A 13,903-nucleotide genomic window follows, 5' to 3' on the forward strand; every position below is an offset into this window, starting at 1 on the left:
ATATGTCATATATAAACTAAGAAGAGAGACTTAAGTCAGCCTGTTCAACATAAAAACTTTTGCTGCAAGTTTGATCTTCTGAAGTTCAACCACTGCCTGATTGGGAAGACCATTCTACAATCTGGTCACTGCTGGAATAAAACTTATATGGTTCTGTGTAGTGTGGAACCTTATGATGGAGGAGGCAGGACAGTTAGAATTAACTGCATACCTAGTACTAAGACTTGATTGATTAGCTCATGTCCTACTGTTCTCCCACAGGTTAATTAGAATTATGGAACTGCATTTTTCTATTTTGAAAAATCTGTGTAATTTGTGTTTCCTCCCTCTCAAAGCTTTCACCTTCTCCGAGAAATATATCATCCAAGAGTAGCTGGAAATTTCCTGTTGTCGTTATCTCATTCTTAGAATACTGTGTCAACAGTTTCCAGTGATTTTTATCTATTACATGAAATTTTTCAAAATGGAATGGTCTTGTTTCTGTGTCCATCAGCATGGCTTCACTCTAATGCTATTTTTTTTTCAATTTATATTCATTTGCTTAATGAATTTCTTATAATCCTTTGCTGTTTTCTTCCATTTCCTTTCCTTTTTTAATGAACTAACTAAATAGTGGAAGCCCTGGCTTTTTTGACTTATGTAATGTAAATGCTTATTCATTTTGAATGAGAAGACGTACTAATCTTAATCTTACCATAATTTTCCTTGACCTTAGTTTTTATTTATTTTCATTAAGCGAAGGTATAATGTTTTGCTCACTATTTTTCTATATTATTATCAACGATGTTATATAACTGGGGTCAGGGTTTTAGAATCTTTTATCTATTAATTTACTTGGTAATTGATAAAGGTTTTCATTTATTCTCATTAGCTGAAGCTATTCTGCGTTTTCTTCACTATTTTTTGTTTTATTGTTAACGATATTTGTACGATTCGGACCATGTTTTAAGATATTATCGTCTATTAAGTTAGTTGGCAATTGACACTGAATAAGTAACTGTTAAAAACTACTGAAATTAGAACAAAGGTTAAGGAATTTGAGGAATTCATTAAAATAATTAGTACCAATAGATATTATCTTGTAGAAATATACTCGGGGTTTTGTGACAATTAGAACGATCAATGTTTATTATTCTCGTTAAAAATGCTGATAGGAGAGAGATTCGATTTCAATGTATTGCTGTTAATGGAAAAAGAGAGAGAGAGAGAGAGAGAGAAAAAAAACGAAATATAAGGTGTCTGGGCACGTGATCCCATCGGATGAAATTTGTACGGTAAATGATGCATTAAGTATATATTATTTATTCCAATTGATTGTCTCATAATGTTTGTTTACTTCACGTATTTTGAATATGTTAACACACATATATGTATGTATGTATGTATGTATGTATGTATTATTATTATTATTATTATTATTATTATTATTATTATTATTATTATTAGCTGAGATACATCCCTAGTTGGAAAAACCAAATGCTATTAGGCCAAGTGCCCCAACAAGGAAAATAGACCAGTGTGGGTGTATATATATATATATATATATATATATATATATATATATATATATATATATATATATATATATATATATATATATATATATATATATACAAAGCTAACTTTTTCTCTGTATATCCCTGCAGTTTCGAGATAGCGTGGTTTTGATAACACCTCATGACAAAAGACGAAATCTACCATTGCTGTAGAAATTAATATTGAAAGTGACTAAATCCTTTTGTTTCACTGTTTTTAAGTTTTAAATGCATTTTCTTTAGGTTTGAATATTTACATGAATAATTTTCATTGCGACAGAGTTACTAAAAGGTAATAGCCAGTGAACAGTTAACCCATTTTATTCGCCGCTTTGGATGCGGTCCTATTCCTGTCTTCAAAGCCCGAAGTGAAAAGTGATGATCCTCAAGCCGGTTCTTCCTGTTATGGCAGACAGAGAGTGGTATAAAAGCGCGGTTAGCCCCTTACCTTTTCACATTTCACCGTCACTGGCACTCCAAGATGGTCATCCTCCAGGTAAAGAACTTGAAATATTTGTGTGTATATGTATATATGTATATATATGTATGTATTTATGTATGCGTATGTATATGTATGTATATATACAACTCACACACACATACACACACACACACACACACACACATATATATATATATATATATATATATATATATATATATATATATATATATATATATATATATATATATGTGTGTGTGTGTATGTGTGTGTGTATATATATATATATATATATATATATATATATATATATATATATATATATATATATATATATATATATATATATATATATATATATGTATATATATATATATATATATATATATATATATATATATATATATATATATATATATATATATATATATGTATATATGTATATATGCATATATATATATACATATATATATATATATATATATATATATATATATATATATATATATATATATATATATATATATATATATAGTTTTTATCTGTGCATATTTATATTTATTTATTTATATACATATTGAGAAATATTGTCATAGATATGTTTATATCAATAAATAATTATTACTTGCTTTGTGTAAGCATAATCTAATTTGATTTTTTTTATTTTTCTTTTCTCTTTAGGCACTGACAGTTGCTCTTGCAACAACTTTGGCTCTGTCACTTCCAACATCTGACGTATCGCAGTTCTCTGGTTCACAAATTTCTCAGGAGATCTCAGGCGTTGCAGGACTAGTCCAGGATATCGACCCAAATCTCTCCTTCAATTATAGGTATGCAGTGAAGGATGATGAGACTGGTGATGAGAAACAACATCAAGAATCTTTGGATAATGGTATCTTGGTTGGTTCCTATTCCCTTGTTCAGCCTGATGGACAATTGAGAACTGTTAACTACCGAGCTGATGGCCAGACGGGCTTCCAAGCAGAGGTCAATTATCGTACTGGTTACGCACAACCCATTGAATCTTTTTCTTCCCAAGCTGGAGCCTTTGCAGGTGCTGATTCATCTGCAAGGTTTGGATCAAGTGCATCTAGTGAAGGCTCTGCTAGCTCAGGATTCAGTGGTTCTGCTAACTCAGGATTTGGTGGCTCAGGCTCTGCTAGCTCAGGATTCAGTGGCTCAGGTTCTGCTAACTTAGGATTCAGTGGTTCAGGTTCTGCTAACTCAGGATTCAGTGGCTCAGGATCTGCTAGCTCGAGATTCAGTGGTTCAGGTTCTGGTAGCTCAAGATTTGGTGGCTCAGGTTCCTCTAGTTCAGGCTCATTTGGATCTTCTGCTGCCTCTGTTTCCCAAAGTAATTCTGCATCCAGTTTAGTTGGTGCCTCATTAGCATCTGCAGGTGCTGGGCAGTCAGTCAGTGGTTCATCATTTGGCAGTAGTAATTTAAGAGGATCTCAGTCAGGTTCTCAGAGTCCATCATCTTTCAGTAGTAGTTCAGGATCCCGTGGTTCAGCTGCTGGTGTTTCTTCTGGATTGCAGAGCTCGTTTATTGGAAATCAAGGCACTCGCGGTTCCACATCTTTCAGTGGTATTGCTGTTGGAAACCAGAACACCAGGGGATCAGCATCCCTCAGCAGTAGTTCAGACTCACGTAGTTCAGCTTCTGGTGTTTCTTCTGGATTGCAGGGCTCTTTTATTGGAAGTCAAAACAATCGTGGCTCAGCATCCTTCAGTGGTAACACAGCTTCCCGTGTTTCTTCAAGCAGCCTATCCTCTGGATCTCAAGGTTCTTTCAGTGCCAGTTCCAGTGGAAATCAGGGCCCCAGAGGTTCATCATCCCTCAGCAGTAGCTCAAGCTCCCGTGGTTCAGCTGCCGGTGTTTCTTCTGGACTGCAGACATCTTTCATTGGAAGTCAAAACAATCGTGGTTCAGCATCCTTCAGTGGTAACTCTGCTTCCCGTGTTTCTTCAAACAGCCTATCTTCTGGATCTCGAGGTTCCCTCAGTGCCAGTTCCAGTGGAAATCAGGGCTCCAGAGGTTCAGCATCATTTAGTGGTGCATCTGCTTCACTTGGTAGCACTTCATCTGTATCACAAGGCTCTGCTTTCATTGGGAGCTCTGGTGGTAGCTCAAACAATTTACAATCAAATTCTTTCAGTGGCAGTGTAGGCTCTAGTGGTGCTTCTGCCAGTGCCCTTGGATCACAAAGCACTTCTTTCACTGGGAATTCCAGAGGAAGCCAAAGCACCCAGGGTTCAGCTTCATTTGGTAGCAACACAGATGCTCAGAGCTCTCGCTTCAGCAGCAGTGGCCAAGCAGGTGCCCAAACATCCTCATTTAATAGGGGATCAAGTAAAACTGGAGCAAGCAGTGCTTTATCCGGTTCAAGAAACACTCAAACATCACAAGGTTCTCAGACCAGTGGATTATCCTTTAGCAGCGATTCTACAAGAGGCCAGTTCAGTTCATCCGCAAATGTAGGCGGTTCTGTTTCAAGGAATCAAGCACAGACTGTCTCATCAGGAATCTTAAGTCAGGGAGGATCTGCCAGTGGATCAGGATTAAGTGCCGGGTCTTCTGCAACACTAGGTGTATCTTCACAGTCCTCTTCTGGGCATAGTAATATTCAAGAGGGTTCTCCTGTATTCCATTCCGCCTCAAGAAATACTTTCAGTTCAGGCACAAGCGGTCAGTCAGGTCAACTTGTGTCATCACAGTCTAGTGGGTTCTCAGCTTCATCCAATGCCGGTCAAGCTGGACAGTCCTCTCTTACATTTCAAAACGCCAATAATCTTCAGAGCCAAGTGGGTTCTGCCATCAGTCCTAGCTCTGTAGGAGGTTCTACCATCAGTTCTAGCTCTGTAGGAGGTTCTGCCAGTGCAGGTGGTGCTATAAGAGGTTTTAGCACTTCATCTCAATCATCATCCAGATTGAACAGTGAAATCATCTCTGGTTCACTGTTTGTTACCAATGAGAATTTAGAAGGAATTGATGCTGTTGAGCTTGCTCAGAATGGATTCTCTGGAGATGCCTTTGCATACAAGCTTGTCCCAGTTCCCATTAGGCAGTAAGAAACAAAAGCTTCCCCTTCATGAAACGACCAGCTGTGTCCATTAATATAAGAGAGGTCATTAGGTTTTATTGTTTTTAGTTACCTATAAATTTTTTGTGAAGATAATCGTTGAGGACCTCTAGTCAGTCATTTTTTTTAATTTCTTTGTTGTTAGCTAAATTTTTGTGTTGCAAAAGATGTGATTGTGAAATGTGCATTACTATTGGAATAAAATTAAATTTAATTTTGTATTTATCTCATCCTGCTTAGATTTTTATAGTGTGATATATATAATTTATAGTATACAGTATATATTAAACATATACGAATATGTATATAAATATATATATATATATATATATATATATATATATATATATATATATATATATATATGTATGTATATACATACATACATGCATTGTAATATTCATGGGTTCATGGATGTAAAGGTACAAAAATATATAACATCAATTTAGGTATAGGAAAATCTGCATAAAATAGAATATATATTTATATATATATATATATATATATATATATATATATATATATATATATATATATATATATATATATATATATTATGTACATATTATATATAATATATAATTGAATTAAAATATCAATTCACGTCAAGATATAAAATATATAAATAATGCAGAAAAGGGAAAATCGAGTGCGGACGTTGCCGAGTGCAACTTTGTAGTAAATGAAGTTGGCAAAGTTTAATGGATACATTTTAATTGTTCAAAGAACTCAAACAAAGGACATTGAATGTTGACAAGTTGAAAATTGCTTTAACCATAGGAAATATCATAGGCCATACCATCGTCAAAATTGACAGCCTTTCATAGAGTTATGTTACCCTTATTCTAACAAAAATAAAAGATATATACATACATACATACACACACGCATATATATATATATATATATATATATATATATATATATATATATATATATATATATATATATATATATATATATATATATATATATATATATATATATATATATATATATATATATATATATATATATATATATATATATATATATATATATATATATATATATATATATATATATATATATATATATATATATATATATATATATATATATATATATATATATATATATATATATATATATATATATATATATATATATATATATATATATATCATAATCATATACTGGTATGCCTGTATATACTGCAATGTACATAAAATAATATATAATATACAGCAAAACTGGTGATACCTAAATTCAACGATTTTTGTTTGAAAGTCACTAACTGGCAACCCTCACACTCTTCACATTTCTAATGAGACTAGGTTCCCGGAACGAAGCATTTTGAAGCTTCGCTAAATAAAAGATACAGTTAACTAAGCAAGATTTTAAAGAATATATGATATATATATATATATATATATATATATATATATATATATATATATATATATATATATATATATATATATATATATATATATTTTTATTACTAACAGCTAGATCATTATGGAAGAAAATAACCCAATAATCTTTAATTTTGATGGCACAAAATAATGCTTAATGGGTCTGACTTTTTAGCCTCCATAGTTATGTATTTAACGTAAGAAACGTATCGGGGATGTAGTGTAGAAGTAGCTACCGGATAACGGTAACTCTAGTTAAACTTATTTCACCTGATTCTCTATATAAAAAATAGATATAACCAATCGTCTTAACATTAACGAAACAACTATTTATAGATGGCTAAACGATACAATGAAGGAGAAATATTGTAAAGCCACAACCGCAGAAGAAGACGAAGAGTTACGAAGCCAATAGCATAGGCCTAGACTCCAGAGGCATCCTATCATCATCACCATTATTATTATTATTATTATTATTATTATTATTATTATTATTATTATTATTATTTAAGATACGTTGTTATTGTCTTCCCGTAGAATCTGCACATAACACGTGTGGCTGAATAAGCCTGACCTGATTATATTCTTTCGTTCGTAAAGTAAAAGTGAAATAATAAAAAGGTAGAATTAATTGTATTTCTAATTGCGAAGATAACTCACCACATCGCTAGATTTATATAAGGAGCGTTGACTATGACTTTTAATAGTTTATTGCAAGTTCTGAAATCACGATCCTAGCTAACGTTTGTTTTATACAGAAAACAACATAAGCAAAAAATAAGTGATAACTTTGAAATCGTACCCCAAAATTCATAAATTGTTATTATTAGACTATATTGCTCTGCTTAAACTGTTCTCCATCTAGACAGTAACATATTTAATTTTTGTTCTGGAGTATCATTTTAGCATGAAATGTCTTAGTTTTTTAACGATCTAACATTTTTCAATGATAAGATTATCCCTAACAAGTGACCAACGTTGTCTCATACGCACACAAGTTTACAAAGGGGAATATAAGAGTTAATACTAAGTGGCAACTTAAGAACAACGCTTGTCCGAAGCAGATATAAAAAAAAAAGGATCACCAGTTTTGCTGCATCCTGTACAAGTACATAAACTGACATACGTACAGTATACTTTACATGGAATGTAAAGAAAATCACAGCAATATAAAGATGGCAAACACAATAATGCCCACGCAAGTGAAATTATGCACATAAAACTATTTTTGAAATATTTTTACTGCTGATTGCGTTTAATTCATCTTATGGTTGAAACTTTATAAACCCCTTTGACTATTTTGTATTCGGCAAAGTCGTGTGTGGGACGAAGCAGTGTAGCTAAACGAAATGTTATATACTTCTATTGTTTATTAGTATTATTCGTAATCCTAGTTGGAAACCACGATCTAAACTCAATGGCACCAGTTGTGAAATTGAAATAAGGAAAAATAGATTAATCGAGAAATAAAGAAAACATGTTTAGAAAAGTAACAGTAAAGCAGATAAATAACTATAAAGTTAGATACTTGTAAATCTGCTGAACATAAAAGTGTTTTTTACCAAGTTTGAATTTGTGAAGCTCTCCCAATTCAACTAAGGAATTAGGAAGAGCAATTCCAAATTTGATCATGTATTTAACACTTCTAGAATACTTGTGGTACTGAACCTTGCACAAGAGGAAGCAAAACTTAGATATGGAGCATGATGGGTACCACCTGATGAATTATTTAACCAATTCCTATAGAATAAGTCAGTATTTAGAGATACTTGATAATTTCTATAATTTATTTTTTTAAATTGTGTTATGCATGTAGCATCAATAAATTTTGCCTCGAGTCTGATATTATGCTTTTAGACGGGCCATAGCAGCTGCTTGTTTTGCTGATGCATTTAGATGTACAAGGAAAAGTACCTCGAATCTATTCTAAGTAAGGATGAACCTCGATTGAGAGTAAAAACAGTAAATAATAAAATTACCACTTTTTGTTCATTATGAATAGAAATTACCAAGCACGATTCTTTCATTTCATTCAATATGCTTTTTATTTATCTATGAATAAATTTCCATGATGTTAATTTGGTAAACCACATATTTTACTTTATATTTAACATGTTACCTTTCACGTGTTAAAATCAGGATTATATTTATTAAAGAATAATTGATATTTGTAATTTAACTTTTCCCGATTATTTTGTCAGAACATTATATATATTTGATGACATTAGGTTCGAGTTTGACATTTCACAAGAAACGAATTCATCATCACTGTGTAATAATATTTTGAGGTGGCTAGTTCTTTGATACTTTGTTCTCGATTGACTTTTCACGTTTGCGTTTTTTAAATAATATAAATTTTAAAGATGGAATCAACATGTTGCGCAAATAATGCTATATATATATATATATATATATATATATATATATATATATATATATATATATATATATATATATATATATATATATATATATGTATACATATATATATACATATATATATATATATATATATATATATATATATATATATATATATATATATATATATATATACATGTATATATATATATATATATATATATATATATATATATATATATATATATATATATATATAATGATGGGTACTGAGAATTATATTTAATCTGGCTCTCTTCAATAATAAAGCTTTTGAGAAAGTTAGTTCAGGCGTAGGGTACTCAAGTCAAGCTTGAGTTTTTGTACTTCCTTGTGGGTTTAACATGTTAAAAGAGTAAGAATGACGTGAAGCTGTTTTTCTAAACAATATTTTGGGTATTATTCCTGTTAACTGATTAATAATAAAGCTTTGAAAAAGTTTGTTCAGGCATTGTCAAGTCAAACTTGAGTTTGTGTTCGTCTATGCTGGTTTAACATGTTAAGAAATACGAATGTCTTGTAGTTCTTTGAAAATATATTTTGGACATTAGAGATGTTAACTGGTTAATAATAAGCTCTGAGAATGTTTGTCCAAGCGTAGTCAAGTCAAACTTGAGTTTTTGTTTTCCCATATTGGTTTAATGTATTAAGAGATTACGAATGCCCTGAAGTTCTTATGATTGTCCAATGTATTTGTTTCATACTAAGAAGTAATTCTGTTGCCAGTTTACACCCAAGAGTTCTTTTAAAGAAAAGAAGACTCTTGTTTGTCGTCTTCACTCCATGAGGACTGAGTCAGTAGATCAGTGTGCAACTTAAATTCTTGAACATGGTGAAATCATCTTAAACATTCTTCTTTGATGCTCATTGGATTTTCCTTCAAAGAAGCTCTGTCATCGTGTTCCTCTAGGAGAAAAATAAGGCATTTTATTCATTTCTAAAATGTCTTTTTTCTATTTATATAGAGCTGAATAATTTCATAAAGTATTTCAGAGCTTGAAGAACAAGGAATTACTAGGATTGTCTCTGGTTGTATTCAGAATAGATTTTTTTTTCATTGTCTCCACTTCATCTACTCCTTCGATTGTTGTATTTCCTATTGTACAAATTGTTCGTCTTTTATATTTTTAGGTAGGCATAGAAAGGAATGAGTCTTAGGACAGTTATATTAGCATGTTCTTTCCATATATTTTCCCATATTTAAGGAATTATTCTTCCTTTGTAGAATATTTTGAACTAACAACAAGAAAAATTATTTAATCTTAACAGGAACACCTAAAACAAGAAACCTTTAAATAGTTGTGGAATTTGAAAAATATAACACCTGTACTTTATTATTATTAGTAGTAGATATACGTTACCGTGTAGTAAATGAGATGGATAGCTTTTACTTATATATTTGCTGTATTATGTCTTGCTAACACATTTTGCAACGAGGTATAGAATTATTATGCTTTGGAAAGCTTCAGGTTGTAATTTTCACATTAACATTATTATTATTATTATTACGGCGAATGATAATATCCGATACTGAGCGGGTGGAAGGGAACCTCAGTTATTATTATTATTATTATTATTATTACTTACTAAGCTACAACCCTAGTTGGAAAAGCAGTATGCTATAAGCCCTGGGGCTCCAACAGGGAAAATAGCTCAGTGAGGAAAGGAAAAAAAGGAAAATAAAATATTCTAAGAAGAGTAACAACAATAAATATCTCCAATATAAACTATAAAAACTTTAACAAAACTTTTTTTGGACCAAATTTCTTTGGTTTAGGACAAAATATACTGTTAAGGAAAGTTCTGAGTATGTAATAGAATATTTTGGATGGGAAACCATTGTTGGAAAAGAATTTCTCCAGGAAACATATTTCTTTATGAAAACTTTCAAAAGATGACGTTAGTTTAAACGCCTAATTATGCCTTTTCCCATTCTAATTCAGAATTTACTTGTTTACAATATTTATGTACAGCTTGCTCTTTATTGTTTTACTTTCTTTTACCCAGGAACATGATTATGAACACAGATATGTTTGAAACGTTGTTATTTTTTGGTGATGGAAAAAAATTTAAAAATGTTTGGCGTTGTCGTAATTCTTCAGTTCCTTATTAAACTGAGGTTTATTATTATTATTATTATTATTATTATTATTATTATTATTATTATTATTATTATTATTATTTTTGTTTAGCTATGAAATATTCTAAGGACAAACATTTTGCTCTTAAGTATCTTTAAAACATTACATGACTTAGAAGACTTAACATAAACCGATGCGAACAAAATATTATATAAAAGGTTGCAAATAACATATATTTCTTCTCTATATGAATAGCTAGGAAATATTTAATGTTACGAAAGTACGTGGTCTTAATTTTGTAGGGGTTAAAGTTAAATGTATATATATATATATATATATATATATATATATATATATATATATATATATATATATATATATATATATATATGTATTTATATGTATACATAGTATATAATATATATTATATATATAATATATGTATACATACACACACACACACACACACACACACATATATATATATATATATATATATATATATATATATATATATATATATATATATATATATATATATATATATATCTGCGTCTATATATACATATATATATATAATATGTATATGTGTATAATATATATATATATATATATATATATATATATATATATATATATATACATATATATATATATATATATATATATATATATATATATATATATATATATATATATATATATATATATATATATATATATATCATCATCATCATCATCATCATCATCATCGTCATCATATACTTCTCTACTTCTCGCTTCATAGTCCTCAGCCCTGTAGGTCTGGATCTTCCAACTCTTCTAGTGCCTCGTGAAGCCCAGCTGAATGTTTGGTTAACTAATCTCCATCGATCCCTCATCATGATCTCATCCACATATGGCACTCGAGTAATCTCTTATAGATTCATTTCTAAATCCTGTCCTGCCATTCAACTCCCAATATCCTTCTGAAGGTTTTTTTTTTTTTTTCATATCTACTAAATCTATTGGAGATTGTTTCACTTTCATACCATAACTCGTGTCCATAGACTAACACTGATCTCACTAAACCGATATATAGTATTTATTTTTATATGTCATTTCAGGCGATTTGATTTCAAAATTTTACTTAACCTAGCCATTGTCTGATTTGCTTTTTCCAATCTTTCACTAAACTTTAATTCTAAAAACCCTGTATTGGAGATCATAGTTCCTAAATACTTAAATGATTCTCCCTCATTAATCCTTTCTCCTTCCAACGATATATCATCTTCCATTGCATACTCCGTTCTCATCATCTCTGTCTTTCTTCTATTTATCTTCAGCCCAACCTCGTTTGATATTTCATGCATTCTGAAAAGCAAGCATTACAAATCCTGGGATGTTCTCCTAACAAGGATAGCATCATCAGCATACTCTAGGTCTGCTAAATTCCTTTCACCAATCCAGTCCAATCCTTCTCCACCATATCCGACTGTTCTACGCATTACAAAATCCCTGAGGAGGATGAACAACATAAGTGACAACACATTCCCTTGGAGTACTCCGCTGTTCACTGGAAATTCATTTGAAAAGACTCCATTAACATTAACTTTGCACTTGTTATGCTCATGAACAAACTTAATCAAATTTACATATATAAGAGGAATTCCATAATAACGCAGGATTCTCCATAAAATTGGCTAGTGCACACTATCAAAGGCTTTTCCATAGTCCACAAATGCCATCAAAAGGGGATTTCCATATTTTACGCATTGCGGTACAACATGTCTGAAAATGAAAATTTGGTCAGTGCAACTTCTACCTTTTCTAAATCCTGCTTCTTCATCTCTCAGCTTTTCATTAATATTTCTCTCCAGTCTCTTTAGAATAAGCATACTATATATTTTCATAACAATTGTCGTAAGTGTTAAGCCTCTGTAATTATTGCAATCAGTTAGGTCTCCTTTTATTGCCATTTTCACCAACACTCCTAATTGCCATTCATCAGGTTTTTCCTCTTCATGCCACATTCTACAAAATAATCTTGTAAGTAGTCTGGGAGTCACTTCATTTTTGGCCAGTATCATCTCGGCAGTCTTTCAATTGTATCCAAGGGCTTTCCATCTCTTTAGTGTTTTGAGGATAGCTTCAACTTCAAACACACTGAATTCATTCATGGGCACATCAAGGTCTTCATCAGCTTCAGGTATATCAATGAAATTATTCCCGTTATATGTCCTATTCATAACCTCATTAAAGTGTTCTATTCAACGTTGTCTTTCTTCATTTTCTGTTGTTATAACAGACCCATCTGTTACGATCTTAAAATCGTTACAGGTTCTTTTGATAAGTAAAATAAATGTTTCTAGCAACAACCATTAAAACATGGGAAGTGAAAATAAAAAGACACACGAAAAAACAACACGTTGATTCACAAATTTATAAAGAAAATCAACATCACTACTTCGGTTATTTTAACTGACAAATCAAATAAACCAAAACATCATTAGAAAAGGGGAACAGTCAGTAAGGTAGAATTACTTAAGGAATAGTTTTCCGCAGCTGCTGAGACGATACTGGCACAGAGACTTCAGGCTTGAGAACGTTGCAGAAGGGCGGCTGAAGTTCAGATGAAACTGGCACGAGGACCGGATTCAAAGACGTCACAAAAAAGGGTGGCATCAAGATGGGACATCAGAGGTCTTCTTCCAAGAATTCAATGATACTGTTGAAGCAAGGCTTGAGAACGTTGCAAAAGAGCTGCTGAAGTTCAGATGAAACTAGCACGATGACTGGATTCAAAGACGTCACAGAAAGGGTGGCATTGAGACGGAACTTCATAGGTCTTCTTCCAGGATTCGATGATACTGTTGAACTAAGGCTAGCTGCAGGCAGTGTTGGCGACTTCTCGCCACTAGCAGGGAGGGCTGGCTGCTTCAATTTGTCTCTTCTTCTCAGCCATAACAGGATTTTGGAGATAGGC

General features: G+C 31.4%; 1 protein-coding gene across 1 annotated transcript; it reads left to right on the top strand.

Annotated features, from left to right (window-relative positions):
* Positions 1-1,878: 1,878 nt before the first annotated feature.
* On the top strand, positions 1,879-5,274 carry LOC137615296 (uncharacterized transmembrane protein DDB_G0289901-like). The gene is made up of 2 exons (XM_068345035.1): positions 1,879-2,031; positions 2,659-5,274. The coding sequence occupies exons 1-2, from the start codon at positions 2,017-2,019 to the stop codon at positions 5,047-5,049; spliced, it is 2,406 nt and encodes an 801-aa protein (XP_068201136.1). The 5' UTR covers positions 1,879-2,016; the 3' UTR covers positions 5,050-5,274.
* The last annotated feature ends 8,629 nt before the right edge of the window (positions 5,275-13,903 follow it).

This window comes from Palaemon carinicauda, chromosome 21, assembly GCF_036898095.1.
Source record: "Palaemon carinicauda isolate YSFRI2023 chromosome 21, ASM3689809v2, whole genome shotgun sequence".
Classification (NCBI taxonomy): Eukaryota; Metazoa; Arthropoda; class Malacostraca; order Decapoda; family Palaemonidae; genus Palaemon; species Palaemon carinicauda.